At 47.4% G+C, this 14,879-nt stretch overlaps 1 protein-coding gene across 1 annotated transcript; it reads right to left on the bottom strand.

The window, feature by feature from the left end:
* Nucleotides 1–10,189: 10,189 nt before the first annotated feature.
* On the bottom strand, nt 10,190–14,879 carry LOC123403188 (F-box/FBD/LRR-repeat protein At1g51370-like). Its single transcript, XM_045097141.1, has 3 exons — nt 13,808–14,879; nt 13,542–13,685; nt 10,190–10,767 (listed from the first exon to the last, which is right to left on the bottom strand). The coding sequence occupies exons 1-3, from the start codon at nt 14,825–14,827 to the stop codon at nt 10,357–10,359; spliced, it is 1,575 nt and encodes a 524-aa protein (XP_044953076.1). The 5' UTR covers nt 14,828–14,879; the 3' UTR covers nt 10,190–10,356.

Here is a 14,879-nt window from a genome sequence, read left to right as displayed (position 1 = left end):
AATCCTAGCGGAATCATGACCTAGCTTTTCGTTAACTGTGGGTTCCTTCTCCTTTAAATTTTTCAAAACCATTCCCACCTTGGATCCGTACTGAGTGATTTGATTGTGGATCTTTTTATCCAAATTCTCAGTGAGTTCAATAGTAGCAACTTTATTTTCAATAGCGTCCAGCCTACCCATCACATGTTCCAGAGTTAAGGTAGTTCCATTAACCATGAGTGGGGGTGAGCCTACCAAATTTATCACAGCTCCATAAGAATCAACCGTATGGCTACCCAAGAAATTTCCACCTACGATGGTGTCAAGAATATACCTATTCCAAGGAGAAATACCCACATAAAAACTGCGAAGCAAGACGGTAGTGGATTGCTTATGAGTAGATCTACTCTCAGCATTGCAAATCCTATACCGAGCGTCCTTTAAGTTTTCTCCCTCAATTTGTTTGAAATTGAGAACTTCTCTCTCGGGAGTACCGTTCGAAGTGGTGGATCTAGCCATCGGGATAGACTATCCCACACAGACGAGCAGAAAGCAAGCGAGAGAAAAGGGCGAACGAAAAGGGCTAACAAAAAAGGCAAATTGATGAAGTGGGGGAGAGGAAAACGAGAGGCAACTGGCAAACAAAGTGAATGCAAGAGATGAGTTTGCGACACCTACTTGGATGAGTCCTTGACTTGATTTTCCTCCCCGGCAACGGTGCCCGAAATTCTTCTGCTACGGCAACAAAAGTCCTTCCCTGGCGCTTAGGAATTCTTCTTGTTAATTCTCTGGTTTGCGTCGGTTTTTCCCTTGAAGAGGAAAGGGTGATGCAACACAGGAGCAGTAAGTATTTCCCTCAGTTTGAGAACCAAGGTATTGATCCAAAAGGAGGGCCTCGTCAAGTCCAAAGTACCTACGCAAACACAAACAAGCTTGCACCCAACGCTTCAAAGGGGTTGTCAATCCCTTCAAGATTGTTTGCAAAGTGAGATCTGAAGGCGGAAAGTGCAACGAAGTAAAAAGTGTAAGGCTGAAAATATGGTGTGGAGTAGACCCTGGGGGCCATAGTGTTCACTAGAGACTTCTCTCATAATAGCAAATATCACGGTGGGTGAACAAATTAGTGTCGAGCAATTGATAGAACCGCGCAAAGTCATGACGATATCTAAGGCAATGATCATGCATATAGGCATCACGTACGAGACAAGTAGACCAATACTTTCTGCATCTACTACTATTACTCCACATATCGACCGCTATCCAGCATGCATCTAGTGTATTGAGTTCATGACGAACAAAGTAACGCTTTAAGCAAGATGACATGATGTAGAGGGATAATCTCAAACCAATGATGAAAACCCCATCTTTTTACCCTTGATAGCAACAACATGATGCGTGCCTCGCTACCCCTTCTGTCACTGGGTGAGGTCATCGCACGGTATGAACCCAAAACCAAGCACTTCTCCCATTGCAAGAATCATAGATCTAGTTGGCCAGACAAAACCCACAACTCGAAGAGAATTACAAGGAGATGAAATCATGCATAAGAGAGATCGGAAGAAACTCAAATAAGATTCATAGATAATCTGATCATAAATCCACAATTCATCGGATCTCGAAAAACACACCGCAAAAGAAGATTACATCGGATAGATCTCCATGAAGATCATGTAGAACTTTGTATTGAAGATCCAAGAGAGAGAATAAGCCATCTAGTTATTAGCTATGGACCCGTAGGTCTATGGTGAACTACTCACGCATCATCGGAGAGGTCATGGTGTTGATGAAGAAGCCCTCTGTATCTGAATCCCCCCTCCGGCAGGGCACCAGGACGTGCCCCAGATGGGATCTTGCGGAGATAGAAGCTTGCGGCGGCGGAAAAGCGATTGCGATGATCTCTTGATTTTTTCCTGGAATTTATGGGATTATATAGGCGAAAGATCTAGGTCAGGGGACCTCCCGGGGGCCCACAAGCCTGGATGGCGCGGCCCCCCTGGCCACGGGGTGGGGGCTTGTGGGGCCCCTGAAGTTCCTCTGGCCTGGCTCCCAAGTTCTCCGATCTTCTTCCGTTCCAAAAAAAATCTTTTCGGGGATTTTCTTCCCTTTGGACTACGTTTCAAAATCTCCTCTGAAAGGGGTCAAAAACATGGAAAAAACAGGAACTGACACTTGGCACTGAGTTAATAAGTTAGTCCCAGAAAATAAATTAAAAGCATGCAAAACATCCAAAGTTTGACAAGATAATAGCATGAAACCATCAAAAATTATAGATACGTTGGAGACGTATCAAGTACGCATCCGAGGCCTTTTCTGGAGGCATCATAGTATATTTAAAAATCCTTGCTTAAGTCGGGCACAATTAGTACTGGGGTTGTAGTCAACCTTTTCTTCAATTCCTGGAAACTTTTCCCACAAGCTTCGGTCCATTCAAATTTCTTTTCTTTCTTGAGTAACTGGGTCATAGGTCACGCAATAGTAGAAAAAAATTCAATGAACCTCCGGTAATATCCTGCTAATCCGAGGAAACTCCGTATGTCTGTCACATTAGCTGGTTGCGGCCATTCTCTTACGGCCTTGCCTTTTTCTGGATCCACGACAATGCCTTCTTGTGTCATCACGTGTCCCAAAAATCCGACCCGTTTAAGCCAAAATTCGCACTTGCTGAATTTTGCGTAAAGTTGATGCTTGCGGAGTTCTCCCAACACAATTCTTAGGTGTTCCACATGCTCTTCAGGATTTTTGGAGTATACAAGTATGTCGTTGATGAAGACTACGACGAACTTATCCATCTACTTCATGAATACTTTATTCATCAGATGCACGAAGTAAGCTGGTGCGTTGGTTAACCCGTAAGGCATTACTGTAAACTCGTACAGTTTGTATCTTGAGGTAAAGGCTGTCTTTGGAATGTCTTATGGGCGGATCTTGAGCTGATGATATCCTAACCTCAAATCAATCTTTGAAAATACCTTAGCCTGAGCTAATTGATCGAACAAATCATTTATTCTGGGTAGTGGGTACTTGTTTTTGATAGTGGCCATGTTAAGTGCTCGATAATCAATGCATAGCCTTAACGTTCCATCCCTCTTCTTAGCAAACAGTACGGGTGATACCCAAGGTGAAGAGCTAGGTCTGATGTATCCTTTGTCCAATAGTTCCTTTATCTGTTTCTTAAGCTCGACTAACTCAGTTGGTGCCATGCGGTACGACTTCTTATATATTGGGGTTGTATCGGGTGCAAGCTCGATGACAAATTCTATCTCTCGGTATGGCGGCATACCTGATAGCTCATCTGGAAACTCACATACTACTGGAACGTCTTTCAATTCACTAGCTTTTGTCTGGTTTAACCTTGCCTTGCTTGATTTTTCCCTCCGTAGGGCTGCGACAGTTACCTTTTTACCTTGACGATGAGTGAGGGTGACCGTCCGATTAAAGCAGTCAATGAATCCCTTGTTGGTGTTTAGCGAGTCCATTCCCAAAATAATATCCACTGTGTTGCTTTCAATAATAATAAGATTTGCCCAAAACACCAAATCTTTGACTTCAATTGTAACATTCTTGCAATATTCTTGAGTAGTCTGCTGTACTCCCGAGGACTTGATAGTCATTGAGTTTTCCAAGGGGAGGGTTGAAAAGGTGTGTTTCGGAACAAATCTTTTCGAAATGAACGATTGGGAAGCTCCAGAATCAAACAAAACCAGGGCAGGAATTTTGTTGACGCGAAACTTACCGAGTACAATATCAGGTGTGTTCATGGCATCTTCCTTGGCGACAAGATTCACGTGACCCTTCCTGTGATTGTTACTGGGGTTGAAATTGTTGCGCTTTGGTGCTGAGTCAAACTTGGAAGTGTTGGTCTTGGCTGCACCATTTCTGGCCTTTGGGCATTGCCGAGCGTAGTGTCCTGTTTCTCCACATGCAAAACAAGTGATACTGGTACGGGGAGTAAAATCTATGTTCCTCACGTAAGAGTTGTTGTTGAATCTAGTGGTTGGTGCGGAGGTACGCGGAGCTTGAGTCTTTGGGTCCTTTGTCTTGTGCATGGGGTTGCGTACTAGGGTAGAATTATTACGACAGCGTTTGCGGATGTCATCCAGGCTGCGACGTTCAGCTTCTAGCATAATGGCTTTGTCTACTAGTGTCTTAAAATCTGGAAACGTGTGAACGACCAGTTGGCACTTTAATGCTGGAGCAAGTCCATCTAGGAACTTCTCCATCCTTCTTTCCTCAGTCTTGTAGTCTTCACTTGCATATCGGGACAGTTGATTATACTGATCCAGGTATTCCATCACGCTGGAACTCCGTTGCTTCAGGTCTTCGAATTATTTCTTCTTTATTTTCATAACACTGTTGGGTATGTGCGCTCCACGCAAACTTTCTTTGAATTCAGCCCATGTGATACTGTTCTCGTCTGGATGCACGCGGAGGATGTTTTCCCACCATGAGGCTGTGGCTCGAGTTAAATAGTGGGGAGCGTACAATACTTTCTCATGATCTGAACATTGTGCAATCGTCATCTTTATTTCAATGTCACGTAGCCAATCGTGTGCTTCCATTGGTTTGTCTGTATGTGAAAATATTGGCGGACGTGTATTTTGTAGTTCAGCCAGTCGGGAGTGTTGTGGATGCGGACCACGCTGATTTCCCATGTTCATTAGTTGATTCATCATTTCATGATGCTGTTGTTGGCTCTGCTCATATAATCGACAGACTTCTGAAAGTGCTGGGCTGCTTTCACGCTGGCTAGACTGGCCTTGAGTGAAGTTGTTCCCTGTCTCAGTGGATTGATTTTCTCCATTGTCCCTTGGCATGGAGCGTGTCCAGGGTCGGCTCATTTTCTCAAAGCTGGGTTAATGTTGCAAGAACCAATAAGAAAAGGAAACTCGAATGAAAAGAATTCAAAAACATTTTCCAAGGAAACACTGCAAGATTTTTCATAACATAATCGTCATGTCCGGAGAAGGACCGCGGTACATCTTACATCGATCATAATTATATATATCACTCAGGTCGTACTCTAGTATGTCTGACTTGTTATTTCAGCTAGTGCACTTCTCCTGTCCTACATGACTCAACATACTACTTCCTTCAGTCTAGGAGCACAACATCATCCATATCATACATATCATATAGGCGTGCTAGTGATCTGCTTCACCATCTCTAGGAGGAGTCCGAAGGAACCTGGATTGGCTCACCCACAGAAAGTCCCAGATGAGGAGCTGGGGAGTTCACTTCCTCCTCTATTAGCTCTAAGCGGACTGCGCGAGACGGTGAGGCGCACATGACTGGCAGGCAAAGCAGCTCTAATGGGGGCAGGAGCAATAACTTGATTGAACTCCTCAATGGTAGGCAGCTGGTGGCGGAGCTGTGCTGGTGGAGTGCATGAGGCAGAAGAAGACGGGCATGACCTAGGCGGTGCTGGACGAAGGAGCTCAGTCCTGTGGTGAGGACGAGTAAGGCGCTCCATGCGAGCAGCCACCAAGTCATCCACCAATCCATCAAAGGCTGACTCCAAGGCTCGGACATACTGCACGAGCATCCCAAGAGCATCATCTTCCTCTCCTTTGGGGCATGCAAAGGCATAGTGGCTGGTGTACGACACGTGGCATGTCAGATAATAATAAGGACGAGTCTTCATTGCTGGAAGAGTGTCCCGAAGACGAGCAATCGCCTCCCTGGCTGCCACCTGAATAGCTTGCCTCTCCATAGGCATGGCTCTCCCAACGAAGCGAAGGCAACGATACTTTGGTCGGCCACCAATAAAATGCACCGACGCCTGATGCATAGTCAGGGAGTCGCTGATCTTGTGGCGGTAAAACGTGTACTCGGTGCGGACCGCCGGCCCAATCACGATCTTTGCGATGACTGAAAGCAGTCGTGAAAATCCCGTTGGCTCGTTGGCGAACACCTGCGAAGGGCAACCATTGCCAGCCATCTACAAAACAAAAAAAAATCATATAGTCAAAACATAAATATATGTTGACTAACAGAAAATTGCTAACACCAGCAGGAAATAAAACAACTAATCCGGTCAGCGATCGTACCTAGGGGTTTCCTACAGTCAGCCTGGCTCTGATACCAAGTTTGTCATGACCGGTTTCCAAATAAATGATTTAATTGGAAATCAGCCATGTGCGTCCTTAGTGAAGAAAATATTTCCCACTGACAGACTCAACTTGATGCAGAAAACCATTAGTACTTCATATTATACAGGTAGAGCGAGGGTTGCTCTACAAATTATTACAACATATCCAAGTCTTAGGATAGATGGAAATTTTACAGTGGTCTTGGGGCGACTCTACTACTCGCGAAAATAAAGGGGGCATGTCACATCAGAGTAATGTGACATGACAAGTACTACTACGCGTTAAGCCTTAGAGTGAAGCTCAACGATTTATTCGAGGTGGCGGAAGCGGTGGAAAAAAAACAGCGACAGACTCCAGGATCGCAAGACTGACTAGGACTCTTCTAGACATCGGACTCGCTATCGAACTCTTCATCCATGAGGTATCCTTCATTCATATCTGGCCAGAACAACAAGACAGTGAGTACTCCGAGAAGTACTCGCAAAAAGTTTGCACAAAAGATGAGATGCATGCAGTTGATTTTATTATACATGGTTAGAGTCAAGTTGTATCCACAATATAAGTGCCAAAAGTAAATAAATTAGTGGATAAATCACGCGTCAGTCCTCCCAAGATATCCGTAACGGAAAATAAAATAAACCATCGTCGGACGTCTGAGCGACACCACACACAGGGCATACATAAGTGAAACAAATAATAAGCCTCGAACGGGCGTCTCTCCGACACCACAGTACATGCATGGATAAAATAAAACAACGTGCTGTAGTCGGGCGTCTCAGCGACACCTTATAAAGGGCTTATAAGAAATAATAAAAATAATGCCACAGTCACGCGTCTTAGCGACACCTCATAAAGGGCTTATAAGAAATAATAAAAACAATGCTACAGTCGGGCGTCTTAGCGACACCTCATAAAGGGCTTATAAGAAATAATATTGAATACCCAAGAGGTAGAACCGTCCCATGGATATCCAACAATAAAATCATAAGGGTTAGTCTAGAGCAATAATACATGATATGACAATGTCCAACATCATCATATGGTTCAACACATCCATTATTATTTATACCACTTATACTCCAAAGACCGACTCTAGGACCGACACTTGACTCGTCAAACAACGTCCTTGACCGGGACACGGCTACTCGAATAGTTTTGACTCTGCAGAGGGTGTACTCTTTACCCATAGCCCACGGTTTTCAATAGTCAATATGACTAATCCCGCATACAACATTTTAGAAGTGGACACTCAGAATCAGCACACACCCACTTTACCTCCGCGAAGCCCGGATTCACCGGACTACGCTGCGAAGGTAAAACCATAAAACGGGGAGGCTCCGACCTCGACTAGCATGGGATCAACAGTATTTATATCACGCGCTCACGGGGAGTGCCCTCCCTTCCGGTTCCAGACCGGAAACACCCATGCCCCTTGACCGGATGACTGGATTTAGTCCAGGCCAATGGATACCTTCATACCGGCCCCTCTAATGGTGTGTGACTGATAATAGGTCTACAACTGACTATAGCAAACCCATTATCTAGGGAACTGTGGTAGCACGATAAGAAGTATGACACGGACAAGACTCGATCTAGGTCGATACTAGAGTTTGACAATTTTATACCAGCACCATTGTGCTCATGCCATGACAATGCCATAACCTATCATGTCCCACGTGACTAGGCTATTCCACAACCTTTCATAACTATCACTTGCCATCATCATATTTTTATTATGGTTGTATATGTATAGCAGGTATGAAATATGAAGGTGATGAGTAATAAATATGAGTTAAGTTAGCAAACAGCACACCAAAAGTAACAAACATGCTTGCCTGGTTCCACGTAGTCGGGATCAAGCTCGGTGCAGTTGACGTCAGGAATTTTGGTGTCAGAATCTACGGTATAGATCAAACAAGGGTATAAGTGATACTGCCTAGCTATTGGTCTGAAAATAGTTGTGTAAAAATCTTAAAATAAACTAGGCATTACCAGGAACAATTTGCAGAAAGAATCACTGAAAAATAATTTATGGATCAAAAGTTATAGCCAAAACAATATTAGGGACTATTCTGTAATTAGTTTTAATAGAAATAGGGGCTAGACTGAGATTTAGTCAAAACGCCGAAGGGAAAGACGTTTCCCCGAAAGGAAAACGGCTACTGGCTGAATACGTTTCCACCGAAACGCTTTGGAGGGAGAGAGAGACACTCACAGAGGGGCCCCCCTGTCAGGTTCGAATGCTCCACCAGCGCCGGAAGCTTCCGGCGATCGCCGGCGACGCTAGGAGGGAGAGGAGAGCCAGGTGGGGGTGCTGGTGCACTCACCGTTGACTCGCCTGACTGATGGAGAGGGATAGGACTGCGGGGAAGCCTCACGTCGACGACAGCAGATTTCCGGTGGCAGCAACTCCGGTGACGCGAGGAGATCGACGACAGAGATCCTTTGCGATGAAATTGAGCACGGGGTAAGCAGGGGAGGAGCTCCCGGATGCAAACGAAGGCCTTAGGGGGTTCTACCTCTACTTACACTGCACGGGAGTGGCCGGATCCCGAAGCGGATCAGGGCGGCCGGAGCTGGGGAAGAAGGCCCCTCGAGGACCCCTTCCTGGATCGGTTGGTTCCTAGAGGTGGAGATGGAGAGAGGGGAAGAGTTGGGCGAGGTCAGAAGCACTCGAGAAGAGCTGTATTTATAGGCACAGCGAGACGAGCTACGGCATTAACTCCGGTGAGCGATTCCGACGATGCAGGAGCTTGGGCAGGAGGTTAGGTGGCTAGGATCGAACCTAATCACCACTGGGGCTCCATTTTTTACCAGAGAGGGGCTGGTCATCGACCGTGGCAACGCGGCGACGACGGGGCCATTGCTGCGCATTGCGGCTGCAGAACCCGTGTTCTGAGATGCACGGTGCGTGGCGACGGCCTTCGCGGAGCACACTGTCGAGGAGGGGCACGCGGCGGCAGCAGGAGCAAGGGGCGGTACCGGGCGGCGCGGGATCGAAGCAGGGAGCTGCTGCGGCTGCAGAGAGCCGCTGTGAGAGCTTTGGCCGTCTGTGTCGGTGAGCTACCGACGAGAGGAAGAGGCCAAGCTGCGGGCGACACTGCGGATAGGATCAAGGCACAGGAGCGACGGCCATTGCGCTGCTACTGGCGAGATTGGCGACGGGGGAGGAGGCTGCGCTCTGTCTGAAGTTTGGTCTGAATTTAATTCACACAGTTTCAATCAGGGTGCACATGAGGTGCTCGACAGAATGAAAAGGATAGCTGCAGGGAGAATTTGGAGCTGAATTTTTGAGGGGAGCACTCTCATTGGAAGAAATGATGCAGCAAAAATTTCCAAATTTTTTGGAGGGGTTTAAGGCAGGTTTGAATCAAAAATGAGTTTTTGGGGTCAAACTTCAGTCAAACCAAATTTGAATTTTTCAAACTTGAGAACCCAAAGTTTTTGCTGGAATAGACTGAGGATACTAAGGACTACAAACTGCCAAAGTTTGGGGTAAAGATTCCAAAGGAAAAAGAAGGTTCCTTTGAAAAAAAAATTGGAGCACAAACTGATTACAGAAATTCCCATTTTGATAATAAAAATAATTGGGGGGTCCATCCCTTCCAAATCTTTGGAAACATTCAAAAACAAATCTTAGTGCTAGGAGAGGAGTAAAAATATTTAAAACAGAATGGTGATTAATTCTTTTTGAAGAATTAATAAATAGGCTTATGGGAAAAATCTAAATTAAGAATAAAAGAAATATTCTTTTAACCATTTCATTTTTGAGAAAGGGCCAAGAGGATATTTCTGAAATTGTTTGGTAGAGAAGAAGATCAAAAGTTTTCTCTCATGGAGATTAGCAAGAAAACTTCAAAGTTCTTGTCAAGTCAAAAATTTAAATTCCAAGAAGATCAAGGAAATAAAAGTTTAAAAAAATTTGGGTGTTACACTTGGTGTTTTCGAGTCATAGTTGGTCAAGATAATATGTTCGTTCAGTTCAAAGATATATATAGCATATGATCACTACATCGCATGTCAAAGACCATGTAGTGCTCTCATGACAATTAATTTGTCAGATCAATCAACAAGCATTTTAAGGAGAAAACCTAGGGAAGCTCATAACACAAGGTGACACAGCAAGCAAAATATCAGTACATCGCATTTCTGATTGCCCCCAGAAATCAGGCCACAAGTTTAACACAAAGTTTGGAATGTAAGTAGGATCACCGAAGTTTCCGATACAATGCGTGCTTCATACTCCGCCTAAACTTTACGCCGTCAAGCTTGCCGTTCCAGTGGCACATTACGCCGCTCCAGTGGCACTAAACTTTGCCGTTCTCCGCGAGACCGCAACTACTGAAAAAGGGTCCTCGCATGAAAAATCAGTTCCTTTCTGAAAACTCCACGGTCTTCCTCCTTCAGGACCTCCACTCACAAGCACCACCACATGGCCGGGGGATATACTGAGCTCACTCTTCACCTTGGAAAGTGCGTCATCTGGTGAAAACGGCGTCAAGCTTGGATTTGCCATCATAATAGCCGCCTTCTCCAGCCCATACGCACTCTTGAACAACGACTTGAGGAAGGCAACCTCACCTTCATCCCCTCGGAACTCATGGAAATACATCTCTGAGATGCCTGACATGGAAATTTCCATGGGAACCTCCTTGAACTTGAGGTTGAGCGTACCAGTGGACTGATTGCATTTTCCAGACTGCAAACAGATTAAATAGGTCAACAGTTGGGAAGCATCTGAGGAAGGTGCACGCATTTGGAGAGCGAAGAAAGCCTCAACATATATTGTGAAGCCATACTGTGCAATATACCTAGGCATACGTAAATGCTGGATCTGATATGTGGAAGAAATGGCATAATATACAGAATGATAAAATGTGGAACAAGAAATTATCTAACCAAACCAAATACCATTAACATAAACAGATCAACATGCAACCCCAAGAATTCTTGTTCTGCAATATAGTCTACGTGTGTTGAGAATAAATGGCAAGGCTTGGCATTTATGCTGCGACTGCTCAAGTCACATTTGCAACCGGTTAAGTATGCAAAGTCATATAACTGATTTAGTGATGTTACAGTCACCTTATTCTTGTCCCCTAGTTACTTACATCTCTTGCATAACTACATACAAGATTCACTTTTCACAGTAGAAGAACAAAGAAAGATCATAAAGACCTCTGATGATAATTGATTTGACAAATTTATGCAAACCAATCAGAACAAAAAATCTCCACATAACAAAGTCTGTTGCAAGATGTAGAAAGAACATCAAGTAACATCTAGTGGAAATAAGTACGAATATAAGCGCCATGATTTAGATGAGATACATTGGTCCATAGTTGCTAGGTGTTTGGAAAACAACATAGACTGCAGTCCACTGACGCACGTCTCCCTTCCTCCCTCCCTCCCTCCCTCCCAACCCTAGCCGCCTCCCCCTCCCCCTTCCTTCCTCGCCGCCGCCTGGGGCAGCCGCCGGGCAAGCCCGGGGCGCCAAGGATGGTGGCGGCGGGGCCTAGGCTGCCCTGCCTCTGCATGCGGAGTCCCGGATCTGGAGCGGCGGCTCCATTGGCGAGGCACGGCAGGCTAGCAGCCGTGCGGGGGGTGGATCCGGGGTCTCGGCCGCGCGGGCGGCGGGATCCAGTGGTCGCTGGCGTCCGGCGACGGCTTTTGCAGTGGCCGGTGCGCGCGATCTAGCGCCTCCCCTCCTTCCCTGCGGCGTGCGGGCCAGCCTGGTCGGGCCGCGCTTCCTTGGATTGCCGGTTTTATACAGGAGGTGCTGCTAGTGGTGGGGATCTAGTTCGGGCGAAATCCCTGGTCAGCCATGGTCGGCCACGTCTACGGCGACGCCTGAGGGCGCCGTTCCCCTCCTTGGAGGCATCGGTATGGACTGATCCCCTCACTTCCCCTTCCCCTAGGTCTTCCAGGCGAAAGCCTTAACTTTGTTGGGCGGCGGCGGCGCTCGCGGCGCCGTTGCCTTCTTGAAGGCGCCGCTTTGGAACCTTGGGGCTGGGAGGCGCTTGTGGGTGGTGGGCAACGGCGGTGGTGCGACCCTATCCTAGCATGGATCTCCGTCCTGCTTGGAGATGGACTCGCGTAGGTGGAGGTCGTCGTTTGGCGTCATGATGGCGTCGATGGCGGAGGCACCTGCCAAGGCTGGTACCTCAATCTGATCTGAAGATGGACCAGTGGAAGATGGCGGCGACGACACATGTGAGTGCGTCGGACAGGTTTGTACCCCGGACCCGGTATGTGGCTCGGTCAGGGTCTCCGACTTTAGATGTTAGGCTTAGGTGAGAGGTCTGGGTATTTGGTCCAGCTTGCACCCCTTCATCATATGGATAGGAGTAGCGGCAGATGTTGCCAAGATGGTGGATTCAGGCATATTATTGTACTGCTTTGTAAGGTCCTCGAGAATAATCAATAAAATGGCCGCATGCATCTCCCAGATGCAGAGGCCGGGGGTCATCCTCCTTTTCTAAAAAAAGAAAAACAGTATTTCGAAGTACATTTTTCTGAACAGGGTGCCCTTGTCGGCATATAAGTTTCATAAATTACAGGCAGTGCTCAACATTAAACACTACACTATCCTCATGCATAACTAAGGGCTGGATCTGATTAATGGGAGATGTGTCATTCGGCCTCCCATGATTATCATCCACACATAAAAAACAAGAAATGTGGCTGCAGAGCTCAGTCTATAATGAAGGATCTTAAGTGCACATTTTACCAGATATGTTCCTTAAGACGAATTGCTAGATGGGAGTCATGACAAGTTCTTGGAACATTACTTATCAGTGATACTTTCCTGAAATGATGCAACTAGTATAGTTGCGATGGTAATGTGATACTCCTATATCACACAGACTTCTAACATACTGTAGAGTACGTGTGTATATTTCATCAGCGTGAAATAAGAAACGCATGCCTCTCACAATAGCTATAGCAGGAATTCTATTAGCTTGCTGCAGCTCAAATGCAAATTCAGACACACATTAGACGCGTGTTCAAGCAAAAAAAAATCTGGGCATAAGCAGAGCAATAAAAATGGAATTACTGACGTAATAAACAATGTGCCTCCGTTCCACCATAAAAATTTATTACCAAATCAACACAAACAGATGAGCACTCAGCATCCAGAATTTAGTTGTGTACTCTAGTCAATGTGTAGAGAAGACATGATAGCTGCGAGTAGGTTCTTTGCATTTAAGCAATAACTCTAGTGTATTTACATAACACAATTGACAAGGTATTCCTAGTCATCATGCAGCTAAGGTTATCATCTCCTAGACAAGTGGTAACATTACTTAAACTAGCTTGCATAACTATCGGCATTCACCATAAAGAGCTCTGATAATAATTGACTTGAAAGATCTATGCGGTCAATCAGAAGTTCAGAACACACGGTCTACATGAGAAGTGTTGCTACGAATGCAAGCAACTACAACATGAATCTGTGGCAAAGGCAAATACCATGATATGCAGTGTCTTCACATTGGGAAAGCATTTGAGGAACCTGGGCACCATCTCTGCCTCACCCCGGATCCCAAAACGCACATTTAAGCTGAGGATCTTCACGCTTGTGAGACTTGTGGTTGTGCTCTCCTTCATCCCAGCCTGAATTCAACCAATTTAGGACCAAAGATGACACATTTGAACTCATGGACCTCCACCAGTGGGAGTGGGACATGCTATTTGCTAACTGCATAATTGGATAGACAGGAGACGAGGATATTTACCCTTATGATGGTGTCTCTGATCTTGAGGACATGGTTTGCTGGCTCCAAGAACCCGACCACGCGCAGATTGGGGGCATCAAGAATCCTGATCCTGGTACACATGCCACCAGCCAGATCCCGGCATCCATGCAGGATGAGCCGCTCGAGGAGTGGAGCCTTCACCATGGCAATGTCTTCCACAACAGAACCGCAGATCTGCACGCACCGTAGACTCTCGCTGACGAGGTGGAGACGCAGCCCCTTGTTGCTTCCCTGGATGCTCAGGACCTCCAGGACGGGACTCCTGGCGACGATGGCGTCGACGTCCCCCTGCTCCATCACGACGCTGCAGATGCCAAGCTCGCGGAGGTGGGGAAATGTCCGGTAACTTCCCAGGCGGGCCGTGTCCGGCAACTTCCAGAGGCCGATGTAGAGGCGGACGAGGGTGTTGATGGTGAAGAGCGCGTCGGGGAGGATCACGTCGCACGGCCAGGGGCGGTTGACGAGGACGAGGTCCTGGACGCCCTTGGCGGCGAGGAGCTGGAGCCAGCGCGCGAGCTGGGCCTGGTACGCGTTCATGTGGCTGCAGGCGAGGTGGACGCAGCGGAAGGGCCCCGGGTGCGCCTCGAGGATGCGGGAGACGACGGCGGTGATGGCGCGCGAGTTGGCCGGCGTGGGGGGCCAGACATAGTCGTCCTTCCGGAGGTAGGCGTCGACCAGGACGGGCTGCGTGGAGAGCCAGATCGTGCGCCAGCGGGAGGAGAGCGCGGCCGTGCGCGCGGCGTCCGAGGCGGGGAGGCGGGAGACGATGTTGCACAGGAGCGCGCGCGGGAGGCGGCTGATGCGGTCTACGCCGTCGGAGACGGGGCGGGCGACGAGCCGCCCGGTGGCGGGGAAGGGGAAGTCGGGGATGAGGCTGGTGCAGACGTACGTGAGCAGCTGCTCCGTGGCTCGGTCGAGCTCGAGCGGGTCGAAGCCCATGCGCTGCAAGCCGGCCGCCCTCACGGGGTCGAGGTTGGTGTACGGCGCCCGCCCGGCCATGGTCGACGGCGGCGGATGAGCGGGTGAGGTTTGGGGATTCTTGGGGGGCTCT

The sequence above is a fragment of the Hordeum vulgare genome, chromosome 6H (assembly GCF_904849725.1).
Source record: "Hordeum vulgare subsp. vulgare chromosome 6H, MorexV3_pseudomolecules_assembly, whole genome shotgun sequence".
Taxonomy (NCBI): Eukaryota; Viridiplantae; Streptophyta; class Magnoliopsida; order Poales; family Poaceae; genus Hordeum; species Hordeum vulgare.
This window is presented reverse-complemented; position numbering and strand designations above follow the sequence as displayed.

Bases quoted from the DNA above. Each gene is read 5' to 3' on its own strand.
- LOC123403188 (XM_045097141.1), bottom strand. From the start codon at position 14,827: ATGGCCGGGCGGGCGCCGTACACCAACCTCGACCCCGTGAGGGCGGCC. The intron at 13,686-13,807 runs GTAAATATCCTC...GGTTGAATTCAG, and splicing joins TCAGAGACACCATCATAAGG to GCTGGGATGAAGGAGAGCAC. The intron at 10,768-13,541 runs GTATTTGCCTTT...ATCTGTTTGCAG, and splicing joins TGAAGACACTGCATATCATG to TCTGGAAAATGCAATCAGTC.